Source organism: Rhamphochromis sp. 'chilingali' (assembly GCF_963969265.1).
Source record: "Rhamphochromis sp. 'chilingali' genome assembly, chromosome: 7".
Taxonomy (NCBI): Eukaryota; Metazoa; Chordata; class Actinopteri; order Cichliformes; family Cichlidae; genus Rhamphochromis; species Rhamphochromis sp. 'chilingali'.
The window spans coordinates 35,051,376-35,073,324 of NC_137934.1; the positions used below are offsets into that span (position 1 = coordinate 35,051,376).

General features: G+C 42.8%; 1 protein-coding gene across 2 annotated transcripts in view; it reads right to left on the minus strand.

Annotated features, from left to right (window-relative positions):
• The window catches only part of LOC308399559 (inactive tyrosine-protein kinase transmembrane receptor ROR1-like), a 146,224-nt gene extending 124,664 nt beyond the window's left edge, over positions 1–21,560 (minus strand). The window contains exon 1 of one of the 2 annotated variants that reach the window (XM_080886896.1): positions 21,119–21,560. In XM_080886896.1, coding sequence (XP_080743022.1) covers positions 21,119–21,224 — 106 coding nt within the window. In that variant the 5' untranslated portion in view covers positions 21,225–21,560. The remainder of the gene's footprint in view (positions 1–21,118) is intronic. The other variant, XM_080886895.1, reaches the window with a different exon arrangement.
• Between the last annotated feature and the right edge of the window lie 389 nt (positions 21,561–21,949).

The window sequence follows — 21,949 nt, forward strand, 5'->3', positions numbered from 1 at the left end:
CTCTATATCTCTCAGATAATTATCACACGGTAATAGAGTAATCAATATTAAATCAGCTGGTAATCACGGCTTTAAACCACTTATCAGATATAGCTTTACAGCGTCAGCACATTAACACAACAACAGCACACGCTTGCAGCAGACAGACCTTGCTGACTATGGGAAACTCTACACTGGTACTGATTAAAGACTTAAAAAAAGAACAGTGAATTGTTGTGGTCGCTTCTATTCTGAGGCTGCCTCTTATCCATTTGCCTCTATCAGTAGTGCTCACTTGTGGAGGGCACTGGAGCCTCTGAAAGGCCTGGATCATTAAGAAACCACTCATTCACTTGACATGCGTTTCTCTAAGTGGTTGTTGCTTGAGCACATTCTTAAAGGAAAAGCATTGGACTGAAAAGCATCTGAACAGAAACATCAGTTGATGTCTCATAAGATTTAATTCATTTTAATTTATACAGCTCCAAATCACAACAACAGTCACCTCAATGCTTTAAACTACATTGCAATAATATAGGAAGAAGCACAACAATCAGATGACCCCATGTGAGCAAGCACTTGGCGACAGTGGGAAGGAAAAACTACCCGTTAACAGGAAGAATCCTCCAGCAAAACCAGGGTGAAGTAAAATGAATGCGTACCATCATGGCTTGGAGGTTATAAGAGAAAGTGAGAGAACGAGATCCAGAAATGCGACTCATCCTCAAGTCATTCATTGTGGGAGGTGAAGTGTGAGAGTGTGTGCATGGATGTGCGTGGATGATGATCGTACTGATTCACACATTCAGACCAAAGAGAAAAAATAAAAGCAGCAGCAGGTTTTTTCTTCCAGATGTTTTACCGAATCTGACTCCTGTCTGAATTTGCTCAAGGCCACAACAATAAGAATCACTCAGCGTGGGATAAGAGCCAACCGTTTATTAAAGAATAAAACATCATCCTTCTGTCTGCACTGACAGACATGCACATTATGTTTTAACATGAACAAAAAGATGCACACAACTTCTAGGCGTTCCAGTTCCACTAAATACGCCTGCACAATATACACACAATGGAGGCACTGTGAGTCATGCTTTAAAGGGGTCAAATGGGTGGCTTCTGCTATTAAAACTCCCTCCTGGATCGTCTGTGCTGACTTTATATGTCACCTTAGTACAGTACTTTGTTGTTAGAAACCTCCACACAAGCTTTTAAGATCTTATGAGTAGGGGAATAAATTATTATAATACTGAATTCCACATGATAGAATTATGCATAATTTAGGTTTCCAACAGGTAATGGCAGAGGTATTATCTGATTTGAGTAAACGTAAAACCTTTTGCCAACCCCTTTGAAAGCAACACACATCATTCATACACTGTTTCCTCTAAATCCAGTCACTGAAGTCTGAAGTATTGTGTGTGACAGGTGAAGCGAGGCCACTCTCGGAAAAACCAGAAAACGGGTCACCTTAATCATGAAGCACTCCAAGGAAATGGCACAACCAATCCAAGAAACTGTGATAGCGCCATGCCAAAAAACCTGAAAGCCACTGGAAGGGATGCTGACTGCATTACACTCAAAATGGGAAAAATGTATAATCGCAGACTGATTTAATTCCATTTAACAAAATTACAAAATGACATCAATCATGCACTCCCTGTTTTTCCAGCAATCAAAACGGGATTTGTGTACTATTCTGCTCAAATCCTGAGCTGGATTTTAATAACTTCTGGAACATGATGAGAAAGAGCATGATCCAATCTAAATTAATTTACCAGCTGGGTTGGGCAGTGCGGAGCAGTGGGAAAGCTGTCTATCTCCTTAAAGAAACAGGAGTTTTATGCGATTTCAAACCACAGAGCCAGGTGGTCCTGGAGCAATGGGCAAAAAGCACACAGGGGAGCACGGAAAGAAACATGGGATAAAAGGAGAAGGGTGCAATTTGGTGGAAAAGATTAGATCAGAAGGATAAGGTGGTTGGATAAGGGCAAACAAAAGAAGGTAAAAGAGAGAGAGAGAGAGAGAGGGGGAAGTGACTAACAAGTGTCTGTTCTTGGGCTAGTTTTCTGAACTCTCAGTGGACCACTGTTGGAGGAGTGAGCTGGGGCAAAAGAAAGAAGAGGTGGGGGTTGTAAGGTTTGTCACTGAACACCTGCCTCCACTTAACCCCTTTCCCTCTCTTTCTGCTTGAGCTGCCTCTTTCAGCCATCTCCTTTCCACCTACCCGGGCACCCCCTTCTTCCCCGTCATTCATGCGCAGGGCATCCTACGGGCTCACAGGCCAAAGGCTCCTTCTTTTCCCAAACATGGGAGGTCCCTCACAGCAAGGCAGGGGGACTTAGCCGGCCATGCATTCAGCTAGTAAGCAGAGATTTCTTAAAGCTCTAGAAAGCAGTATTGATATTAACACTGACTTGAATATACTGTTGTACAGTGAAAGGAAGTCTGTTACTTTCACATGTATTTTTCTAGCTTTATGCTCGTTCTTCTGGTTCACAAGTCTGTGTGTTTTTATCCCAGTGGCGCTTCATTTAGCACAGACTGATTGTATGCAACCTTTTTGCATTTACAATAAATTAGCTGTGGAAAAAAAGTGCGAGGGCCTTTTCCTGAGGAGCTGATTAGCAGAATCAGGGCAATTGATGCTATGTTGGTTGCGAAGTAGGGAATTATATTCTTATATATTCTACACTCATTGGAAACTGTGTTAGGTACACCTGTTCAATTGCTCCTTAAGCAAATATCTAATTGCCCAATGTTGACTTGGTCAAGTCGATCTGGTGAAGTTCAAACAGAGCATCAGAACTGGGAAGAGAGGTGATTCAAGTGACTTTGAGTGTGGCATGGCTATGGTAATTGAAGGGCTGTCTAAATATTTCGTAAACTGCTGATCTGCTGACATTCTCCCACGCAACCACCTCTAGGGTTTACAGAGGATGCTCCAAAAAGGAGAAAAATATCGAGTGAGTGGCAGTTCTCTGGGTGAAAATACCTTGATGATGGCAGAGGTCAGAGGAGAATGGCCACATCGTTTCAAGCTTACTGGAAGGCAACTCAAATAACCACTTGTTGCAAACAAAATACGCAGAAGAGCATCTCTGAACATAAAACACATCCTATCTTGACCACACTAAATGCCAACAGAAGATTGGAGTCTCGATTTTCTGCTGAATATAACACTGAGTTTGTCTCCACAGTCAATCCAGTGAAGCACCTCTAGGTACATGATGGTCGACACCTCTGCAGTAACTGCATCATGCTATCACGTCAATAATAGCATCATGCAGTCTCTTTCCAAAATCTCTGAGGAAAGTTTCCAGTAACTTTCTGAATCTATGCCATGGAGCAATAGGGCACAGAAGGTCAAAGGTCATTGAATCCAGCACTAGTACTACGTACCTATTGAAGTGTCCAGTGAGTGTACATTGGAGCATACCAATTCAGATTTCAGACTCTCTGCACTAAGACCTTAACAATTGCAATCATTTATTCTACCCCGATCACCATTAAGAAGTATATATACTTTTAATTACACTGGCCTTACTTGAATTATGTTGGGCTAAACATCTAAAGCGGCTAAAATTTCAACACCATACTATAAACACACGTTCAAGAGCACTTTACACCACCACGACAGAATGTGCACATTTTCTCACTTTCCCACGATGCAACCAACCCGGCACTCCATCCCAACTGGTGGTTACACCAATTAAAAGCCTGTGTCAGGTCAGGAGTTATTCATTTAACATTAAAGAGAACACGGGGTCCTTCTATTCAGACCCACCACAGGCATCAACTCCCCCTCTCTCCTCCTTTCACCCCGTTTTCCATGCCTCATAAAAGATCTGCCCTTCTCTCTTTCACTCTCTTGTTTGCCCAGTGTCCCTCCTTCATTCACTCGGTCCTTTCCTCTCTTTAGCTCTTCAATTAACCACCTCTCAACAGCCATCCGTCCCTAATCTGGTGGGCATCAGTGAAGGTTATGGTCAACAACAGATAAAACAATCCAGGTTTTAAATGATTACCAATAATCGTCTTGTTTGTTTTTTGTTTTTAGCTTGCTGACCTAGCCTGGACACATCATCGTTACTCCAATAACACACGAGGCAGACATGACACGAGCTGCAGGGGTCACTAAGCTTAAAGAGTGTGTTATACAGTAGGTATCCCAAAGGTGCTTTATTCAGAAACAAGAAGATGCTTTGCTGTTTGAATGCGTCACAGCCTGCCTGACGGTCCAGCAGCATTTTAATGTCCTGTGAACCTCACATTAAACTAATGCAGACAAAAATCGCAGCTGTGCAGACAAGATTTAGTGGGAGCCGGGAGAGCCGTAAATAAATGTTGGAAATAGAGACGCCAAGTCAAGTCAGATCAAGACATTTTCACATGAAAATACAGCAGATAAACGTGGTCAGCTCACTGAAAGAGCAACACAATATGGCATTTTTCAAAAATTTTAGTACATCTAAAGAATATAACATATCAAAAACAACTATACGATAAGTCAAATGGAAATTTCTGTGTCCAACAGAGATCATGAGAATTGAAAATTGACTGGAATTTAAAAAAAACAAAACAAAAAAGCAGACTGTTTATTTTTAATGGAAACCTAGTCTGACAGCAGGTCTGACTGCATTCTTGGAGGTCCGGCGGCACCTTTGGGACTAGGCTGAGTCTGATTTTTGAGGAAGTGTACTAATTTGCATGAGTTACTTTACAGATCCTTCCCCTTTTGATTTCTCCGACTGTACTGAAGCATCAGGGTTCAGGGTCACTTAATGAAGAGCTCTCCGAGGGCTTGCAAGTGCTGTTCATGGGTACACTTGAAGGGCATGGCTGCTACTATAATTGACTTCAAACTCCAACCAGGCGGCTCAAAAACATATTTAAAGCAGAACACTTGCAGAAGCCTTTCGGTAACAGCTGTGACATTTATATCAAAGTCGAGAGCAGCTCTTCACGCAGCTTTTTGCAAACAGTGCGAATAAAGCCTTTAAATCTGAAATATTAAATGCGATGACTGTAAATAAGAATTGCATACTGTAAGCAAGATGTCGGTTTATGCGCTGTATATACAAGGAGCTCGTGGGATTACATTGTTGTCCAAATCCTGTCTACCTCTTGGTGTAGCTGTAATTTGTCTGCTGCAACTTTGTGTCCTTGTTTACCCAAAGTCTAACTAGTGTGAAACCTGAAAATCCTGAAATGACGGGCTAAGAGTGAAAGGCAGTAATCCCACTAAATCTCAGCTGTGAGCCTCGCTTTGATAGACACTGTGCTTAGAACGACTGAGCTCCCTGCCTGGGTAAGAGAAAGAGGGGTGAAGGGAAAACACGACAGTTGTGGTAAATAGAAAAAAAAAGAGCAGTGAGATGATGAAAACAAGTGGACAGATCAAATACAATTAACCCTCCCCCCTAAAAAGGAAGAAAAAGAACAAAGAATGAGTATGACAGTCAGGAAGAGTATGCACTGTGAATTTAAGAAGTTCCACTTTCAATTAAACTTATACCAAGATGCTCCACTGAGGTGATGGCACTTCTCTAGTGGTCAAAGAGACAGCTAAGCTAGGTAAAAATAACGTAGCTAGCAAGAAAGGCTTGGCCGCTGAAGAAGAAGCTCTGAAGACTGATGTTTTTGTGGCTACAAGTAGTGTCCAAAAAGATCTATGGAGGAAGTGAAGTCTAAGCATGTCTGGGTGCTACTTATTATCATTCAGTTAAAAGGAAATGGATATTTAGAGCAACTAACTGTGTGGCTAATGTGAGCGGTGCTAACAACTTTCTTTCCCAGCGTGTACCACACGTGCATAGCTGCTACATCCGTTACTGTAATCACTCGTCTCGTCAGTCAATGCACCATTAATCCACAATGTAAAATGTGTGCAGATTTATATGACAGCTAAAGCTAGAGTAAGTATTTCTACTTTTCATTTCAGGTCTTTGATCTTGCCGATTTTTTTCCCCTCCCTTCACGTGCTCGCCTGTGTTTCTAGTCGCGAGGTATAGTTTATGATTTGCTGATAGAGCGGGCAGGCAGAGGTCTTCGGTGGGTCGCTCGAGACAAAAGCTGCTTTTTAGCTCTCGAGGCTGATATCTCCCAGCTCCGCTCCCTTCTGATAGCCGAAGTATGCCGGCTGGGGTGTGGGGGTGGTGGACTGGTGGTGTTTGAGGTAAAGGGCGGGAGGGGTGGATGCTTCTCCTGGCCTCCTCTCCCTGCGGAGGCTGCAGTGAAAATGACTTTACCATGCGATGTGCTGTGGTCGCTCCCACTACGCATGTAACCCAGTCAAACTGTTCTCGTCTTAATCTGATTACTCGGGTTATGCTGGGACGCCATGTACAGAATATCTTATGTAAAAAGCATATTCATGTTTCATGCTTGTACCCCAACCCAATCTCCAACCCCCTTGAAGTGGGCTAGAACCCCCCCCCCCCCACATACACACAAACACACACAAGAAGAGAAGGCATATTCAGATAGTTTCTGTAAAAGAAAGAGAGGAAGAGAAGGCAAACTACTCAAAGCGCTTTTAATAATGTATCCATATCTACGTGCATGTTTTGCATGGAGCGATGGGAAAAACAAAGTGTGAGAGAGTAAACAAGGACACCAACACCAGGTGAGCTTTCCTGAGGGCAGCTGGGAGTATTTTTCTCCTCATTTAGCAGTTCATGAAAAAAACCACAAGCTTCCAGATGTGACAGAGGGCATGCACCCTGCTCGCACACACCATAGAGACATGCAGTTACACACACACACCAAAAAAAAGGGAAAATCTGACAGAGAAACAGGCCTCAGTCTAACCCAAAGTAAATGTGTGTGGCACAGATTTACTGTATTTCTAACTAAAGTTAGCGGCAGATCTCTATCGCGAGAATCTTCGTCTCATTAAAAGAAATGTCAGATGAAGGAAACCGAGGGTGAAGACATCAAAGGGGTCTGCAGGGAGCTGAAGAAATCTGGCTTTTAACTCGTTATAAACCCACTGACGGCAGGAATTCTCACTATGAATTCCTACGAGAATCCGTCGTCATGCATCCTCATGCACTTGCACTGAAGTATAACACCTATCGATTTATTTACATACGTGACCTCTTAACTTACCAAGCAGTTCCTAATTGTTACTGACCAACAGGCCACTGTAGTTTGACGTGCATACTCATGGGTCCACACTGAGTACCTGTGGCTCAGTGGTGACCTACATTCCCCTTTTGTTATTCCACGCATATCGGCACTGTGTAAAACCGCTGGCTGCTAATTGCTTTCACATTACAGAGCAGCCGGGTGATCTTGGTGGCTTTCCAAGACCACCAACACTGGGACAGGGGGTGTGCACGTTTGCAAAGGCATACCACCAATCACGCAAAGGCTGCATTACTGTGCAAGCACAGGGTTAAAAAACACGCGGGCTGCTATCTGCCGGCAGTAAAACACCTTTCGTCTATTGTCTTGGAAACTCTTTAACTACTGTTTTTCTTCTAGTTTTATAAGACTTGAGCCAGGAAAGCCTTTTAAAAAAATCTGAATGACTAACTGTCGCATTTAAAGGGAGGAGTCTTTGCAAATTTCTGGAGACATTTTTTTGCACACTGAGTGATGGTATTTGACAATCAACCAGAGTCCTAGGACTTCCGAAACACGTTTACAAGCTTACAATAAATTCATTAGCAATGAGCTATTTGTCCCAATTAAACATGGAAGGGCAGCTGGCAGGAAAATTCCAGCTTCCTTAAATAAACTCGCAGGTCTACAGCAAGCACAGAGGCCATTTCTAAATATATCACCTCGCCATAGTCCTACCCTTCAACTCGGTCCAAGTGCACTCTGGTTATCTTGTTTTGATGTGCCTAACATGTTTCAGCCTAATGCAGTTCAGCAAAAGTATCAAACAGATCTAACAGAAATCAAAGAGCCCATTTATCAAGTGCAGAGACATCGGCTTTTTGCACTTGTGAGCAACAGTAAGGACTCTGATGCACTAAATCTTCTGTTTGTCACGACTCGGGGAAGCGCGATCACACAGACGTCATTTGGCCATCAGTGGAACGCTGTTTTTTATGACCAAAATGAGTGGAAGAGTGTCGGCTGTTTGCAGCGATCATAAAGGGGCGCTCAGTTGCCTGGAAATTCAATGTTTGGAGGGGCCGTGTGCTCTCCATGCACGCAAGAACACATATCGAGACAAAAACACAATGTCCACTCCTGCTCAGGGCCGTCATGAGTGTTGGTGGGGGGAGGGGGGGGGGGTTAAGCTAGCCAGCTGGCTGGAGTTAAATCAGGTTTGAATTAAAGGGTAAATGGACTAACAAATCCCAGGGAGTGCAAAGCGAGGGCAGTGAGGAGGAGGGTGGGGGGCAGTGGGTCACCGCCGTCTGACTGAGGACACAGAGGATTGAAAAGAAATGAAAATAAAAAGTGAGGAGAGCAGAACACATTCCAGATCTGAAATAACTATATCTTAGACAGTTTTCACAGCAAACTGTCTGCTTTGGAAATCTTAATAAGTATCGGGGGGGGGGGGGGGGGGGGGGGGGCTGGGGGCATTAAGATGCTGACAAAGAGTAGGAGAAAACTGAAGGAGGAGAAGGAGGGTTTAGACAAGACGTTGGTCTGCCAAACTCCATCGCAAGTCCCTGCCATGAGTTGTCCAAACTGTTGAACGGTACCAGGAGGGGAAACTTCTAAACCGAATCCATTACTGTTTAAAACTCCCACTCAAACAGTCGTGAATCACCACTGCGGCGATCTGTCTCGATCCAAATTATCAGCGCCGGCCCGTTTAAGATCAGCACGCCAGCCGGGCACGTCAGAAATAATAAGCTCCAATGTCCACAGCAGAGATGTCTCAATATATCTTTCCCCTGTTTAACTATAGAGGTCTGCATACATCTACAGCGACGGGCCGAGAGCCTCGTTGCAAAACATCATTACACAATGCATGCACGGTATAAACAGCTGTACATTTCAATGAAAAGGCCAATAAATATTCTATTTAAGCGCACCGGGGGCCGTGGGTAAACGTCTGGAAAGATGCTGACGCTGTGCCATCTCTTCTTTGCTCCAATTATGGTTGCAACGACATGACAGGTTTTATGTGCCATTAGAGCTTGCTGCGGGACGGTGAAATGCTGGGAATCTGTTTTTTGCTCTGGTAGGAAATAATGCCGCCTCCATGCATTGCTCAACAATTCCAAATTTAATCCTTGGTTGGCTTTTTGTTTTTTGTTTTTTTTAAGACACAAGTGCTGACATGGCATGAGATCACATCATATTTTAGTGTAAAGGGTTTAACGACGTTCATAATCAGGAGCACTTAAACCTGTGTTCCAACTGCTACAATGGCTCAATGAAGTTGAGATAGAGGGCTGAGAGGTAATGAGCTCTTTGCGGGCAAAGCTTAGTGCTGCTGAGGCAGCCACGCAGAGGTTAGACAAACAGGCAGTGGGATCACAAGGGCCTAAGCCTCTTATATAGGCCCCTCTTGTGGAGAAGAGCACTGACTTCTGGTGGAGGGATGAAGGTCAGGAGTTTTCAAAGATCGTGAAGGCCTCTGCTCCTCTTTCTACGAAGGCCCCTACCCCTTCCGACATTGCTGCTCGGAGGCTGTTTGTTTCAGTTTAACGGGTCGGATCATTCAGATTCTTGACTGATAGGACTTAGCTGGGAGTAAATTTAAGCCTGCTGTCAGTCAAACACCTCTAGGAAAATATTTTCCCGTCTCAATAACATTCGTAGCCTGCTCAGATTTCTCCGTGCCGAGACAGTTCCATCCCGATCCTCACTCACCTCCTCGTGCTTTAAATCTTTTAATCCCTTTCTGCAGAGAGAAAAAAAACCTCCACTAGTTTTGGACTCCTTTTGCTTCATGAACCTCTTCCTCTTTCCCTCCCCAGGTCCCTTCTCTCCTGCTGGGAGTCACAGGGCAATGTAGTTTCATTTCCTGCCCTGCTGAAATCAATGCTCTCTGAAGACAAGCAGGGGTTAGAGACTTAGAGGGAAGACGGAGACAGATGTATAGAGAGACAGGAAAAGAGAGCAGAGCTAGGTGTGAGAAGACTGCTGGCATGCGGGACACAGCCGTACCAGCACATAACCTTAAAGTGGGGTTGCTTCCAAGTCGGCGTCAGCTTTGATAAACATCTACCGGGAAGTAAAACAACCGTTCAAAGCAGAAATATGAAAAACAGGAGGACAGCTTTAATGGGTAAATTGAATTTTCCCCTCAACACTCCCCATCATTTTTTATTCGCCTCAAAGACGGATGGGGGAAAAAAAGAAAAGCATTCGGCGTCCCACAGGATAAATGTATGAATTCCTGGTCAGGAGCGAGCCAGCTGACGAGATCCCTCTCCAGCTTATGCCAGGTTCGATACAAACACGAGTTGAGCGAACACAAAAGGAAGAGAAGTGGAGGAGATAACATACATTTTGTCACTTTTAAAACAAAGAGATTCCTGCTCCATGACTGTACCGGATTTTCTTTCATAAGCATTCCTGCAGATCTGACCACGAAACCCACGGGCCGCTCAGACTTCAAACACAGGACTGCCTCCATCATTCTAAGCTCTGGTTAATGCATCCGGACAGTCAGAAGCACATAACCTTCGGTCCTGCTGTTATTTTCACTCATTTGCTACAAAACAGAGACACACTCTGGATAGTTAGGCAACAAAGGAATCAATAACTTTTCACCTTGGAGGGAAAAAAAGTTGCCTTATAGTGAGGCCATCAAGCCAAAAGGGATATGAGTATGGTAACAGCTATTCCTCACCACAATAAAGGGATCTTTGAAGGCTTGCCCAAACTCTTAAGAGTTAAGCATGCCATAATCTGCTAAAATCATGCTACCACCAGGTTTCTTGAGTAAAAGACAAAGTGGAAAATTAGAATCTTAAAGTGAGAATTTTTTTCAAATCTGCATCGTTGAACATTTTTCCTCTTTCACCAAATCCGATCAATGACAGAAGACTTGACCGCACAGGGACAGCAGCTTCCTGGTGGTGCTAAATCAGCCAGATGCCTGGGCAGCAGTGGTTTGGTAGATGGGCATTTAACTGCAGTGACTGCATTTCAGACTCACATCCAAATGAGACCTTTAACTCCAGATTCCTCGGTGAATGCGGTCGACACAGGATTAGAATGGATAGAAAGGGGATTTCCATTTAAGTCAAATTTCTTATGGTCATTTGTGCCTTTTTCCCCTCTATTCATGCTAAGTCACTGTTAGATTTATAGTTGCGTGCTTGCATCTAAATTTTGCCCCTGAAATCTGGTGTCACAATTCACAGGCCGCACATGCAAACAGACCTGTTTTTACCACAAAATGCTGACTTGGCGCCGTTTGTCAGCCTAATGGAAAAAAATGTGCGAGATCAGTCGGACAACGGGACTGTGCTGCCACTTCAAGGCGCAGCCTCTCTCGAGTCTTTTTGTGTGAATCAAGTGGCTGGGTAAACACTGGCTGCTGGTTAAACAGGGCGCCTGCACGGAGAACAAGGTGACGAGGCTTTGGTTAAACAAACACACTAAGGCCATGTCTCCACTAATGCTAATACAAAGACATTTGCTGAAGGTGACTACGCTGCACTGAAAACACGCTGGATTTAGTAATATTACCCCCTACTTGTTTAGTTAAGTTGGATTGTATTTCTTTAATATATGTATGGACCAAAAGTCTTCACACTAGAGCCAGATGGATGTTTTGGGTGTAAAAAATTCAAATGCTGATATTTTGGCACTTTCCGCCAATGTGTTTCACACACTCTGCCAGATGTGCTGCCGACAGCGCTCAGAGTCGATCCTCTGCTGAACCAACCAGGTGCTGACAATGTTTCTAAATGACTGACTTTCCTTTCCTTCTGTACTGTATTGTTTTTATATATATTGCATTAATTGAGTTACATTGCAATACCAATATATCCATAGAATATAGAGGTGGAATAAGATGGAAATAGTGGCAAAGTAAGTTCAATTCAATTTCGTTTTATTTGTATAGTTCCAAATCTCAACAATAATTGCTTCAAGGAACTTGACATTGTATGGTTAAGATCCTGCAATACTAGAATGAAACCTATGAGCAAGCATTTGGCGACGGTGGGAAGGAAAAACTCCCTTTTAACAGGAATAAACCTCAAACAGAAAAAGGCTCAGGGAGGTGATATGCTAGAGGTCTTTAAGATATGATGGGGCTTGATTCAAGACCTTGTTTGTAAGGAGAAGGCTTTTGAATTAAATTCTGCAATTAACAGGGAGCCAATAAAGAGAAGCCAGTATGGCAGAAATGTGTTTCTCTTTCAGTCAGTTTGAGAGCTCAAAGCCTGCTGATTGGAGCATTTTTATTCCCCAATAACAAACAAAACACATAAATAAAGTGAAAGGAGCTTAGTGTTGTTTTAGCAGATCCCTAAACCTGTTTAGTGGCCAAATCGACTTGTTAAACTGGCAGCTTTACACTAAAAACCTTTTTAATCCCCAAAAGGGAAAAATGCTTCAGCTTCTGGCAACGACGGGATTACAGTTTCTGTGGCCACTAAATGTAATCACAAAGCAATGACAGGCCAAAGACACAGGAAAACACTTCTCTCTGCATCTTATACAAACATAAAAACCTCCTGAGTGGCTGCACGAGAGCCTAAACAGACACATTCAACAAGGAAGCACACAGTTTATTCAAGCCGAACACAAATCATACGATGCCCCGTAAAATCAAATTTCCTGAAGCCCAAATGTGTCTGGTTTAAGTATTTTGCAAGCAGGCTGAAGTCTATATGCCGAGCACTTTCGGCGTGTGCTACGGCTTCGCTCCAGAGGCATGAAAAGAAATGAGAGAGAGAGAAAAAGTAAGAAAAATAAAGATTTGAGCGAAGGATCTGCTGGGAATGATTTTGGAAATTGTGAGAAAAACGCATGTGATACGGTTCTATTAATAACTGCGGAGTGATAAGTTTATACAAATGCCACTGTGGAGCTGATGGTCCAGTGCTTTTTTTGCCGCGTAACCACTGCGTTCTGAAAAGATTACCCACAGAGCCTCAAAGACGCATCAAGAGTTGCGTTGACTACGGAAAAATCTGGCTAAAGATCCCTCTCATGATCTCGCCATGGCTGCAATGAATCATTTGAAAGAATGAAGTGTTTTTGCGTCAGCTGACAGCACAAGATGCCGCTCCATCTCAGCTCTAGTATGAGAAGCCGCGTACTGGCAAACAATCCTGCCAGAAAGCCTGCACGAGTCGTTATCTTTGTTTCCCTGAAGAGCGTAGGAACTGCTGTGGAGCCACCCTGCTCTCAGTTATTGTTGAGTAAACACAAGCAGCTCAGCCAAGAGCAGCATGTCAGTCAGCCAGGCAAAGAAAGGAGAAAAAGTTGAGGAGCCACTCAGAAACTGAAGAGAAGGAGAGGGGGCAAAAGAGACAGTGTGTGTTTGAGAAAGAGAGAGAGGACACAGCCAGGAAAGTGAGAAAGTACAGAAAAGAAAATTAAAAGCATTAGCATGTGATTGCCAGCCAGATAGGAACAGTGCCAATGAGTTTTGATGTCATGCTGATGGTTTTGAAAGGTAGCAGAGGGGTTGACTATTTTCTGATTCTCATCATGCGGGGAAAAAACGTCTGTGTGTCCCCATGAAAACATGCAATGATAGGCAAGGCTTTTCTAAAGAATGCAGATCATCTGCGACCACGAACACTGTGTACTTGTTAGGGCTGAACGATATATCGCATTTGCGATAATATCGCGACATGATCAAGTGCAATTTTCTAACCGCAAAGGCTGCGATTATACTCTGGACATGTCCAAATTCATGGGCTGCATCCTCCTGAGGCCGCATTTGTAGACCGATTACGTCACAGCGACGCGCCGAAGGCTGTCCAAATTACTACCATATCCCAGAATTCATAGCGCGGCCCAGCCAAACTCCAGTTTCCAGCAATGGCGGCCGCTACTAAGTTTTAAAATTACTCATACTAATCTTTCAGGGTCACAAAATAAACTTTTAACATATTTTCAGGCGAGAAAGTAGTTGTGTAAACATCAAATATCTGCTCGGTTTATCAAGATATCCCATATTTGCAAAAGTGCTTTGACGTTTTCAGAGGCGTCTGCTACCCACCAGCTCGACAGCTAGCCGGGAGCTCGAGGGTTACTGATGCGGCCGAGAACGGCACAACTCCCGGCACATCATTTTCAGATCACCGCGGAGTTTCGCTGCTCGGGTTAAACGTAATATATAAGTCACTTAGACAACCTAAAAATGTTATTGTTGGGCTTTTTTCAGTGTTTTGTTTGTTCGTGAGTAAATCGGTTTGGCTGAGATTAAAGTTATTAGATTAGATAAAATAAAACTTTATTAATCCCCCGGGTGGGTTCCTCCTTGGTTTTCACACAGCTGACTAAACGTCAAACAGAAAACTTATTAAACAGAAGTATGAGACAGTCGAGAATTTACACCAGTGTCTGGTTATATTTTAGATAGCAAGAAGCAGACGGCCGAGTTTATTAAACTCCACCGAGACAGCGGTGACGCTAATCAGAACTAGACCGTCCAATTTCACGCCTTTAAACTTTAAAGGCGTGTTTGTGTGTGTGTTTATACAATTGCTATTATGTTTGCACTTTATGTGTAATGTTACTGACTGCAGAGATCAGTAAGATGTGTGTATTTTTTATTTATTAGTTTTATTTATTTAATATTATTTTTTAATTGAATGACTGTCTAGTAGTTCACAGATGTCGAAAAACTGAGTGTGGTAAAGCCACTGATTTTTTTTATGTATATTTCTGCAATCTGCACATTGTACTGACTTTCATTTTAATGTTTACACCAGGGTTCCTTGTCAGCACTTTATGCTCAGATGTTTGTAAGCTAAAAATAAACTATTGTGTATGTTCAAATATACTGTTGTGATTGAAGAAGTTAAATAAAAATGTCAGTCATCAATTCATGCATCACCTCATGTCATCATAACAGAGGTCTGTCTTCCAGGAAAGAACAGTTTAAAATTAATGTAATATAGTATTGGCCATACTATATGATGTATTGCTTGTCTTTGTTTAATAATACAGAAGACAAAGACCTTAAAAAATAATCGCATATCGCATCGCAATCGCAATATTGGGGCAAAAAATCGCAATTAGATTATTTTCCATAATCGTTCAGCCCTAGTACTTGTTTAATGCTTTTGACCATTCCTCCAGTGTCACCTATCAAAGTGAACACTCCTCCTCAGGCTGGTTAACCCTAACACACAGAGAGAAAAAGATCACGGCAATCAACCTACACAGAGGCTTGTGTGCAGTCCTCCAAGCAGCTAAACAGACATTATGCTGTGCGTAAGTCAAGCGCTCAACAAGTAGGCCTAAACAGGAAAGGGAATTATCCAAGTTGTGTCCACCACAAAGAGGAAGAATGAAAAAAACAACAACAAATAAAGGTCGTAGAACCACCGAGGAGAAATCAGTGAAAAAGTCTGTGTATGTGGCATCTGTCTTCTCTGAGACACAAGTTAAATGTTAAAGGACCCACAAATATGGACAACTGTGTCACCCATAATCAGTTGTTCCACATATTTTTGACACTGCCCCCAAGTGGAAGTATGCAGCTACCACAGATGTGGGTCTGAGGCCTTCGGTCCAGCTGCTGTGACCAGATGATGAGTTGATTTAGTGCAAAATGCTGCACATTGTGTGGTTAAAGCATCACAACTCTGATGACTTTCTGCATTTCTCTCTTTTAGATCTTTGTATTCTTTGGATTTTGAAGCTTTAGCCATAGAAAGGTTATCTCAGACTTAAGTGTTATGGACTAACATATTACTAATTGAATGCAGAAACAAAATAGCAGATTAAAAGAGAATGCCAAACCCTATACTTAAACAGCTGTGAAGAAACGACACGCATATTTCTAGTTTTGCACACAAATATGACAGTGCCATCTCTCTTAATAATCCATAAAGTGAACATATCTTTCATGGAAAACAAATATTGATTTTTTTTTGGCAGTGACGCCCATTAAATTGGGGGTATTTCATCCCCTTGGTGGGAGCCTGGTGTTGTACAAAGATTTAATTGTGGCTGAACTGAGATCTGCCCGTCTGCTTCCAGTAGGAGTTTCTCAAGTCCTTAATGCTAGACAAACAGGGCTTAAAAAGATTTACTCTGGCACATACAGGAGAGTTTAAAAAGCCATGTTTCATCCGAACCCCTTATTAAATGAAATGTAGCATGATCTCCACATATTAAGCACGAGCTGTGAAGGACACTTGCAAAGCAGTAATTTGATAAAACTCGAACAAGGAGTGGGGCTTCAGTGACATTTAGAGCTCTTTAAAGCAGCACCCTTTCCCCACGGTCCACAACGCGAAACCGTGCCAAGTCCGTATGGAAAATTGATATGCAGTATGTGTGGCTTATTCCATTAGACTCATTAAAGTGTCACTTTGTCATCAGCACGGTCTCTCTCTTAAAGCCTACCTTACAACTGCAGCAAAGGACTCATTGTGTTGTGTGTATAAAATACAGCACAGAGCTTTTTTTTCTTTTCTTTTTTTAATGTGGCAGGAGTAATTTGTCTTCCAGGCAGCAGCCAAAAGACATCAACACAGAAAGTATCAAATGGAAGGTATAGAAAGCAAGTTCATTTGCGGTTGGACGTATACGGTACAGGTCAGTCGGCGGGAGCGGGAAAATATGGCCAATTAATGCTCTGCTCTGGAGAACGCTCAGTCTAGACTCTCACTCTGCTAAAATCATTCAAGTGCCATCTACACACTGGCTCCTCAACTGCAGCACCAAAGCCTGAACCGATGTTGTTTCTCCTTTTTTCTTAATCCAGACCGCAGTTCCCTGAACCCTGTAGAGGTTTTTTCCTTTCTAACAGGCTGACCTCCTGTGCAGACAGTAAATTGCAGGAAAAAGGTTTTCACGCTTGGCTACAGTTTGTAGTGGCAGAAACTTTATCAAACGTCTCCAAAGAGGATCTGAGTGCAGCGCTTTTAGCCTCTGATTAAACGCTGCCTCTCCAAGGAAAACCTTGCCACTAAAACACCACCCCGCTCCACTGAGTCCGATTTGTGGAAATGGGAGCATTTTTCTTTCTCTCTTTTTTTTGGTTTCTGCCAGTATTGCGCAAATGCAGGAAATTTACACTTCTCGTCGTTCACAAAAAAAAGGCTTTTGCCTCACTTGGCAGAGCAGATATACAAAAGAAAGGAAACTCAAATCTAGCTCTCCTTTTTAAAAAAATTCCTTTGACAACCCAACTACTGACAGCATATTATCAGGACATTCCAGCCAAGCAACATAAGGAAAGTTCTTCTGAATCTCCTATTATGTGAATACTGCAATTGTGGGTCTTATTAGGGGGAAAAAAACAACCAAAAAAGTTGCACTCAAAGAGTCATTTGATATCTTGAACCTTTTTATTATCATTTGGAAGCAAATTACCTGCTGGCTCTACATCATTTAAACAATTATCACACAATATTCTCCAAAACAGTTTGCCCCGTGGCAGCACTGAGGCACGCCGAGCCTCGGCAAACACATGTGCCTAATAACGAGTGGGAAGTAGGTAATTGCCAGTGCACGACATAGTTTACACACCGGCGCTTTAAATCAGTGACATAAAACAGAGTTTAAGCTTATGATTTACAGCCGTGTGCTGATTAAATTAACGTCTATGCTTTTTCTCCCAGTTTCGCACACTCAGAACTGAGTCAAGCTGTCTCAAAATATGTAGATGTGTGTGTGTGTGTGTGTGTGTGTGTGTGTGTGTGTGTGTGTGTGTGTGTGTGTGTGTGTGTGTGTGTGTGTGTGTGTGTGTGTGTTAAAAAAAAAGACATACATCTCTTTCACACACACGCTTCCTGCCACATTCTTTTGCGTCTGCCAAAAGCTTTTAGAGATCCTCGGCAGTTGATGCCTGACTTAGTGTAATGTGCAATGTCAAGAGCGGAGGAGTGGAGTTTTAGACGCGGCCGGGTCATCGATCTTAAAGAGATGTACCACTCGAGACCGAGCCAAACATTTGCCAGAGCATCTGGATAAAACGCTGAATAATTTGAAATAGGCACTCTCAAAGTGAGAAACGTGCCATCACATGCACTGCGCAGCTTAAAAAATACAAAATAAAAATCAGCAGAAGGAGTGGCTGATATGTAAAATTTTTAACAAGTCCTCATAAAAGAAACGAAACCACAAATTCTGAGCTTTCTTTTTCACTTCATGTGGTCTGTTCCCCCAAATAGGAGTCTAAGAAAACACCAGGAGACATAAAACAGTCCAGATAGGCATGTCAGTGGCAGACGCACCAGGACAAGCTCCTACACACTCAGCCTGTAAGACCAATTGGATTTTCCAGGGGTGAAGTGCCTTTATTGTCAACAGTGTGTCCCACTGAAAACTGTACCGCGTCAGTTCCACCCGGCATGATTTATAGCCTTCCCAAGTGTTTTTAAACGGCTAAATGCAATTCTAAACACATTTCCCATAGTCCCTGCCCTGCACTGGACCTTTTCATGCCCAGAGGTGAATGTCCCACATTCAGGAACATTTACACAGTTTACATGGATTTAAAACATTTTTTGTCCATTTGGTTTTAGGAATTTGTCATAAGATTATCACTGAGCCGACAGATGAACATGCAGTGCTTATCTCCATGTTTAAATAAAAAGGTGGGACTTTTTAGCATGGCTGCTTTTAGCTGAAATCTGATTTCCACGCGGTTCCACCTGGGTTCAAACTCAGGTGATTCAAACAAAAAAAAGCCCTGCTGGCACAGCAAAAATAAATAAAAAAATAAAATAAAATCATGTTTGGACAAAAAATAAAAAGCCCTGTTAAACTTTAGGTGGCCTTTTTTTTTGTCCCCCACTCTGCACAAATGCATGGCAGTAACATTTGTGATTTACAAGTGAAGCAGTGCCTATAAGAATAAAATCTCACGATCTGTTGGTTTTAGCACCCTGAGGGCTGATAGTGATGCCTAAACTGCTTTTGGCAAGTAGAGGGAATGCACGGGGAAAATCATCAAATTTCCTACAATCAGCCAATGGTGTACATTAACTGACATTTTCTAATCCTGCAAATGAAGAAAGTATTTCCTTAGGTTTAAAATGTTTTCTGAAAGGGTGCACAGATTTTTAACCACTAATTGGCACACCCTTTTGCATGTCCACCATATAAAACAAAATCCTTCCCTGCGGCCGGGGAAACGCCTGACCTTTCCTGGAAATGCTCGCATTTAAACTACAGTGACAGACTTGTGACCTCCGACCTCTTCAATGGAAGCACACAGCCTGCCCAGCGCACCAGACGGCGGCAAATAAAGACAACAACGACCACACTTTAAAGATTCCTCTTTGTCCCGTTTGCTCCGTTGCAACCACAGTACAGCCCCTGATCACTTTGTCCGGAATTATTGTCTTAACATTTGATTACAGTGAAACCGCACTGTTGTTCCTCTCTGACTCTGCCGAAAAAGACAGCATTGTCCACAAACATATCCTGGAGCTGCTGTGATTAAGGGATAAAAAAAAGCTTGCAAATGAGTGTCATTAATGTGCAGCACACCAGTAAGTTTCATCATAAAGTGACATTCATTTAAATGGAGAGAGAAAATCAGAATGAAAGTCACTGGAAGCAGCAGCTGCCGATTATCTCTGGGAGAAAAGGATTCTGAAGCTTTTTTTGTTTATAGATGATATTAGTTGAAGAGGGTGCCATGGGAGTTTTCTTCATGGAAAACAGTATTAGTATTTCAAAATTAATTTTCAGAGTATTTTCCCTCTGGATCGTATGTGGGTGGGTGGGAAACACAGTCATTTCCACTTGTCTCTTTCCAGATATGAAGTACCTAAAGGATCAGGGGGTTTGGCTCCTCTCCACTTCATATTCAACCATTAAACTCCATTTGAGGAATAAGTTATAGCTAACTCATCCACTTAAGTAATGTGAATTAACATTCCTCTCTGCCTCAGAGCAAAAAAAAGAGAGGACTGAGGATACAGAGAGGAAAGAGAAAGAGAGAAAAAAGACAGGCCTTGGTGAAATGCTTGACGCCCAATACAGGAAATGCTGCACACCTTCACTGTAAATAACAGTTGAAAAGGCATTTATGGAGGACGGGGATAATCCAAGCAAACCCCGAAAAACTTTCCGGAGACAATTCATCACCACTGGTCTGGATGGGGAGGATTGTTTCATACACTATAAACACTTAAAAGCCAGGACAAAGGAGGAAAATGCCTTCCAGGAGCAGCTTCGTAAACAATTCAAACTCAATTCAAACTCAGTTCAATCACACTTATGGGAATCAGCCACAGGCCACTCGCATTTGCTATCAGGTCATCTTTAACTTTAAGATGCCAGCACTGCACAGGCACACATGGCTCTGTGCAGTGCAAACTGCAGTGAGAGAGTCCGGACACACAAATAAACTATAATAAAGAGTTATTTAAATGTCTGTGTTGAAGGATACACGTATACGTAAACCGAATCCTGTTTCCAAGAGGCCACAGGCTTCTGGAGCCCATGCATGCATCCCCATCTTACTGCCTTCATCAGCGATAACCCCTCCCGCCATCAACCAAACCTAACACTACATGCAGTGGTTGTTTGCCTTTTAAATAAGCCTTCACACATTCCTTATCTTTAACGCTCAGATTTTTGAGGGGCGTGGTTAGAGTGGGCACAATGGGCATCCAGCTGACTCGTTAAGAGCCCCCCTATTGTCCGCCACTGTTGTGGAGTATTTCCCCGTGCCGAGCCTTCAGAATGACAATGGGACGATAATCTAAAAAACCAAAGATCATTTGCATGAGAAGAGAGGCTGAACGATGGCCGGCAGTATGGGGTCACTTAACAGATGATTTCAGGAGCCACAGACAAAAAGTCGGCCTAAAATATACAAGCAAAATGTAAACATGGGGATGGATGGCTTGAACCGTCTTTACAGCACGTTAAAATAAAAGAAGCGCAACGCCGCAGCGGAGCGCGTTGGGAACATGTTGGAAGCCCTTGCAGGAGTTTTTCGTCAAGACTGACAGATTAGAAAGTTGAATGTCAGCAGAGGAGAGTAGGAAAATGGATGCTTTTAGAAGTGAAGGCTAAGGAAAAAAAGTTTTGGGAGACTCACCAGACGCGCTCAGGTCCAGGACACTTTGGAGGAGCAGGGCGATCCAGAGCGCGCATGGTGGACATCTCCAGAGTCGCTGGTTCGCCGCTGCCCGGTTTAGATACATTCCTTCGGTTGTGTGTTAAACCTTTCCACGCTTTTCACATCCACCACACACAATAATCAATTTCGAGTCCGTCCCCCTACAAAAAAAAGTAATATAACCCCAACAATAATAATAATAACCACTCTAAGCTCGGCGTTTTGATCAGTTCTAGGTCGTTTCAGCAGTTTTTTCAAAGCCCACCAAAACTCTCCCTAGGATGAAAACAAATTGGTGCTTCTTGAAGAAAGCTGTCTCCGTCTGTCCTGGCTTCTGTGCCTTTCCTCTTCGCTCAAGCCCAGCTCCGCTTTGCCTCCTCTCAGTCTGTCTCTCTCTCCCTCTCCGACTGAGCGCAATCCTTCCAGCAAACTTCATCGGGAGAAGTTGTGCCCACAGAAGCCACATGGCTCTGATTAGCCAAGTGTCGCCATCGTGCGTGCACTACAGGAACTGTCCGGAGGGCGGTCAGAGTCTACCTCGTGTGTTTTTTTTTTTATCTGTGAGTGAAATATCTGAGGAGTATTCAGTTTTTAGATGGAGACCCCGCATTTGTGCTTCCTGCTTTACTTCAATCACTAAAACGCTTAATAGAAGAGATCAGTGATTCAAATCTCTGCCGTAAAATTCACGACAACTGAATTTATATCTACAGCTGTTTATATCGAACTATAAAGTGCATCCTATAAACTTAAAAAACGAACGTATTTGTTGTTCTTTTTTTAAAATTTGCATATTGGTTGCATAGTTTT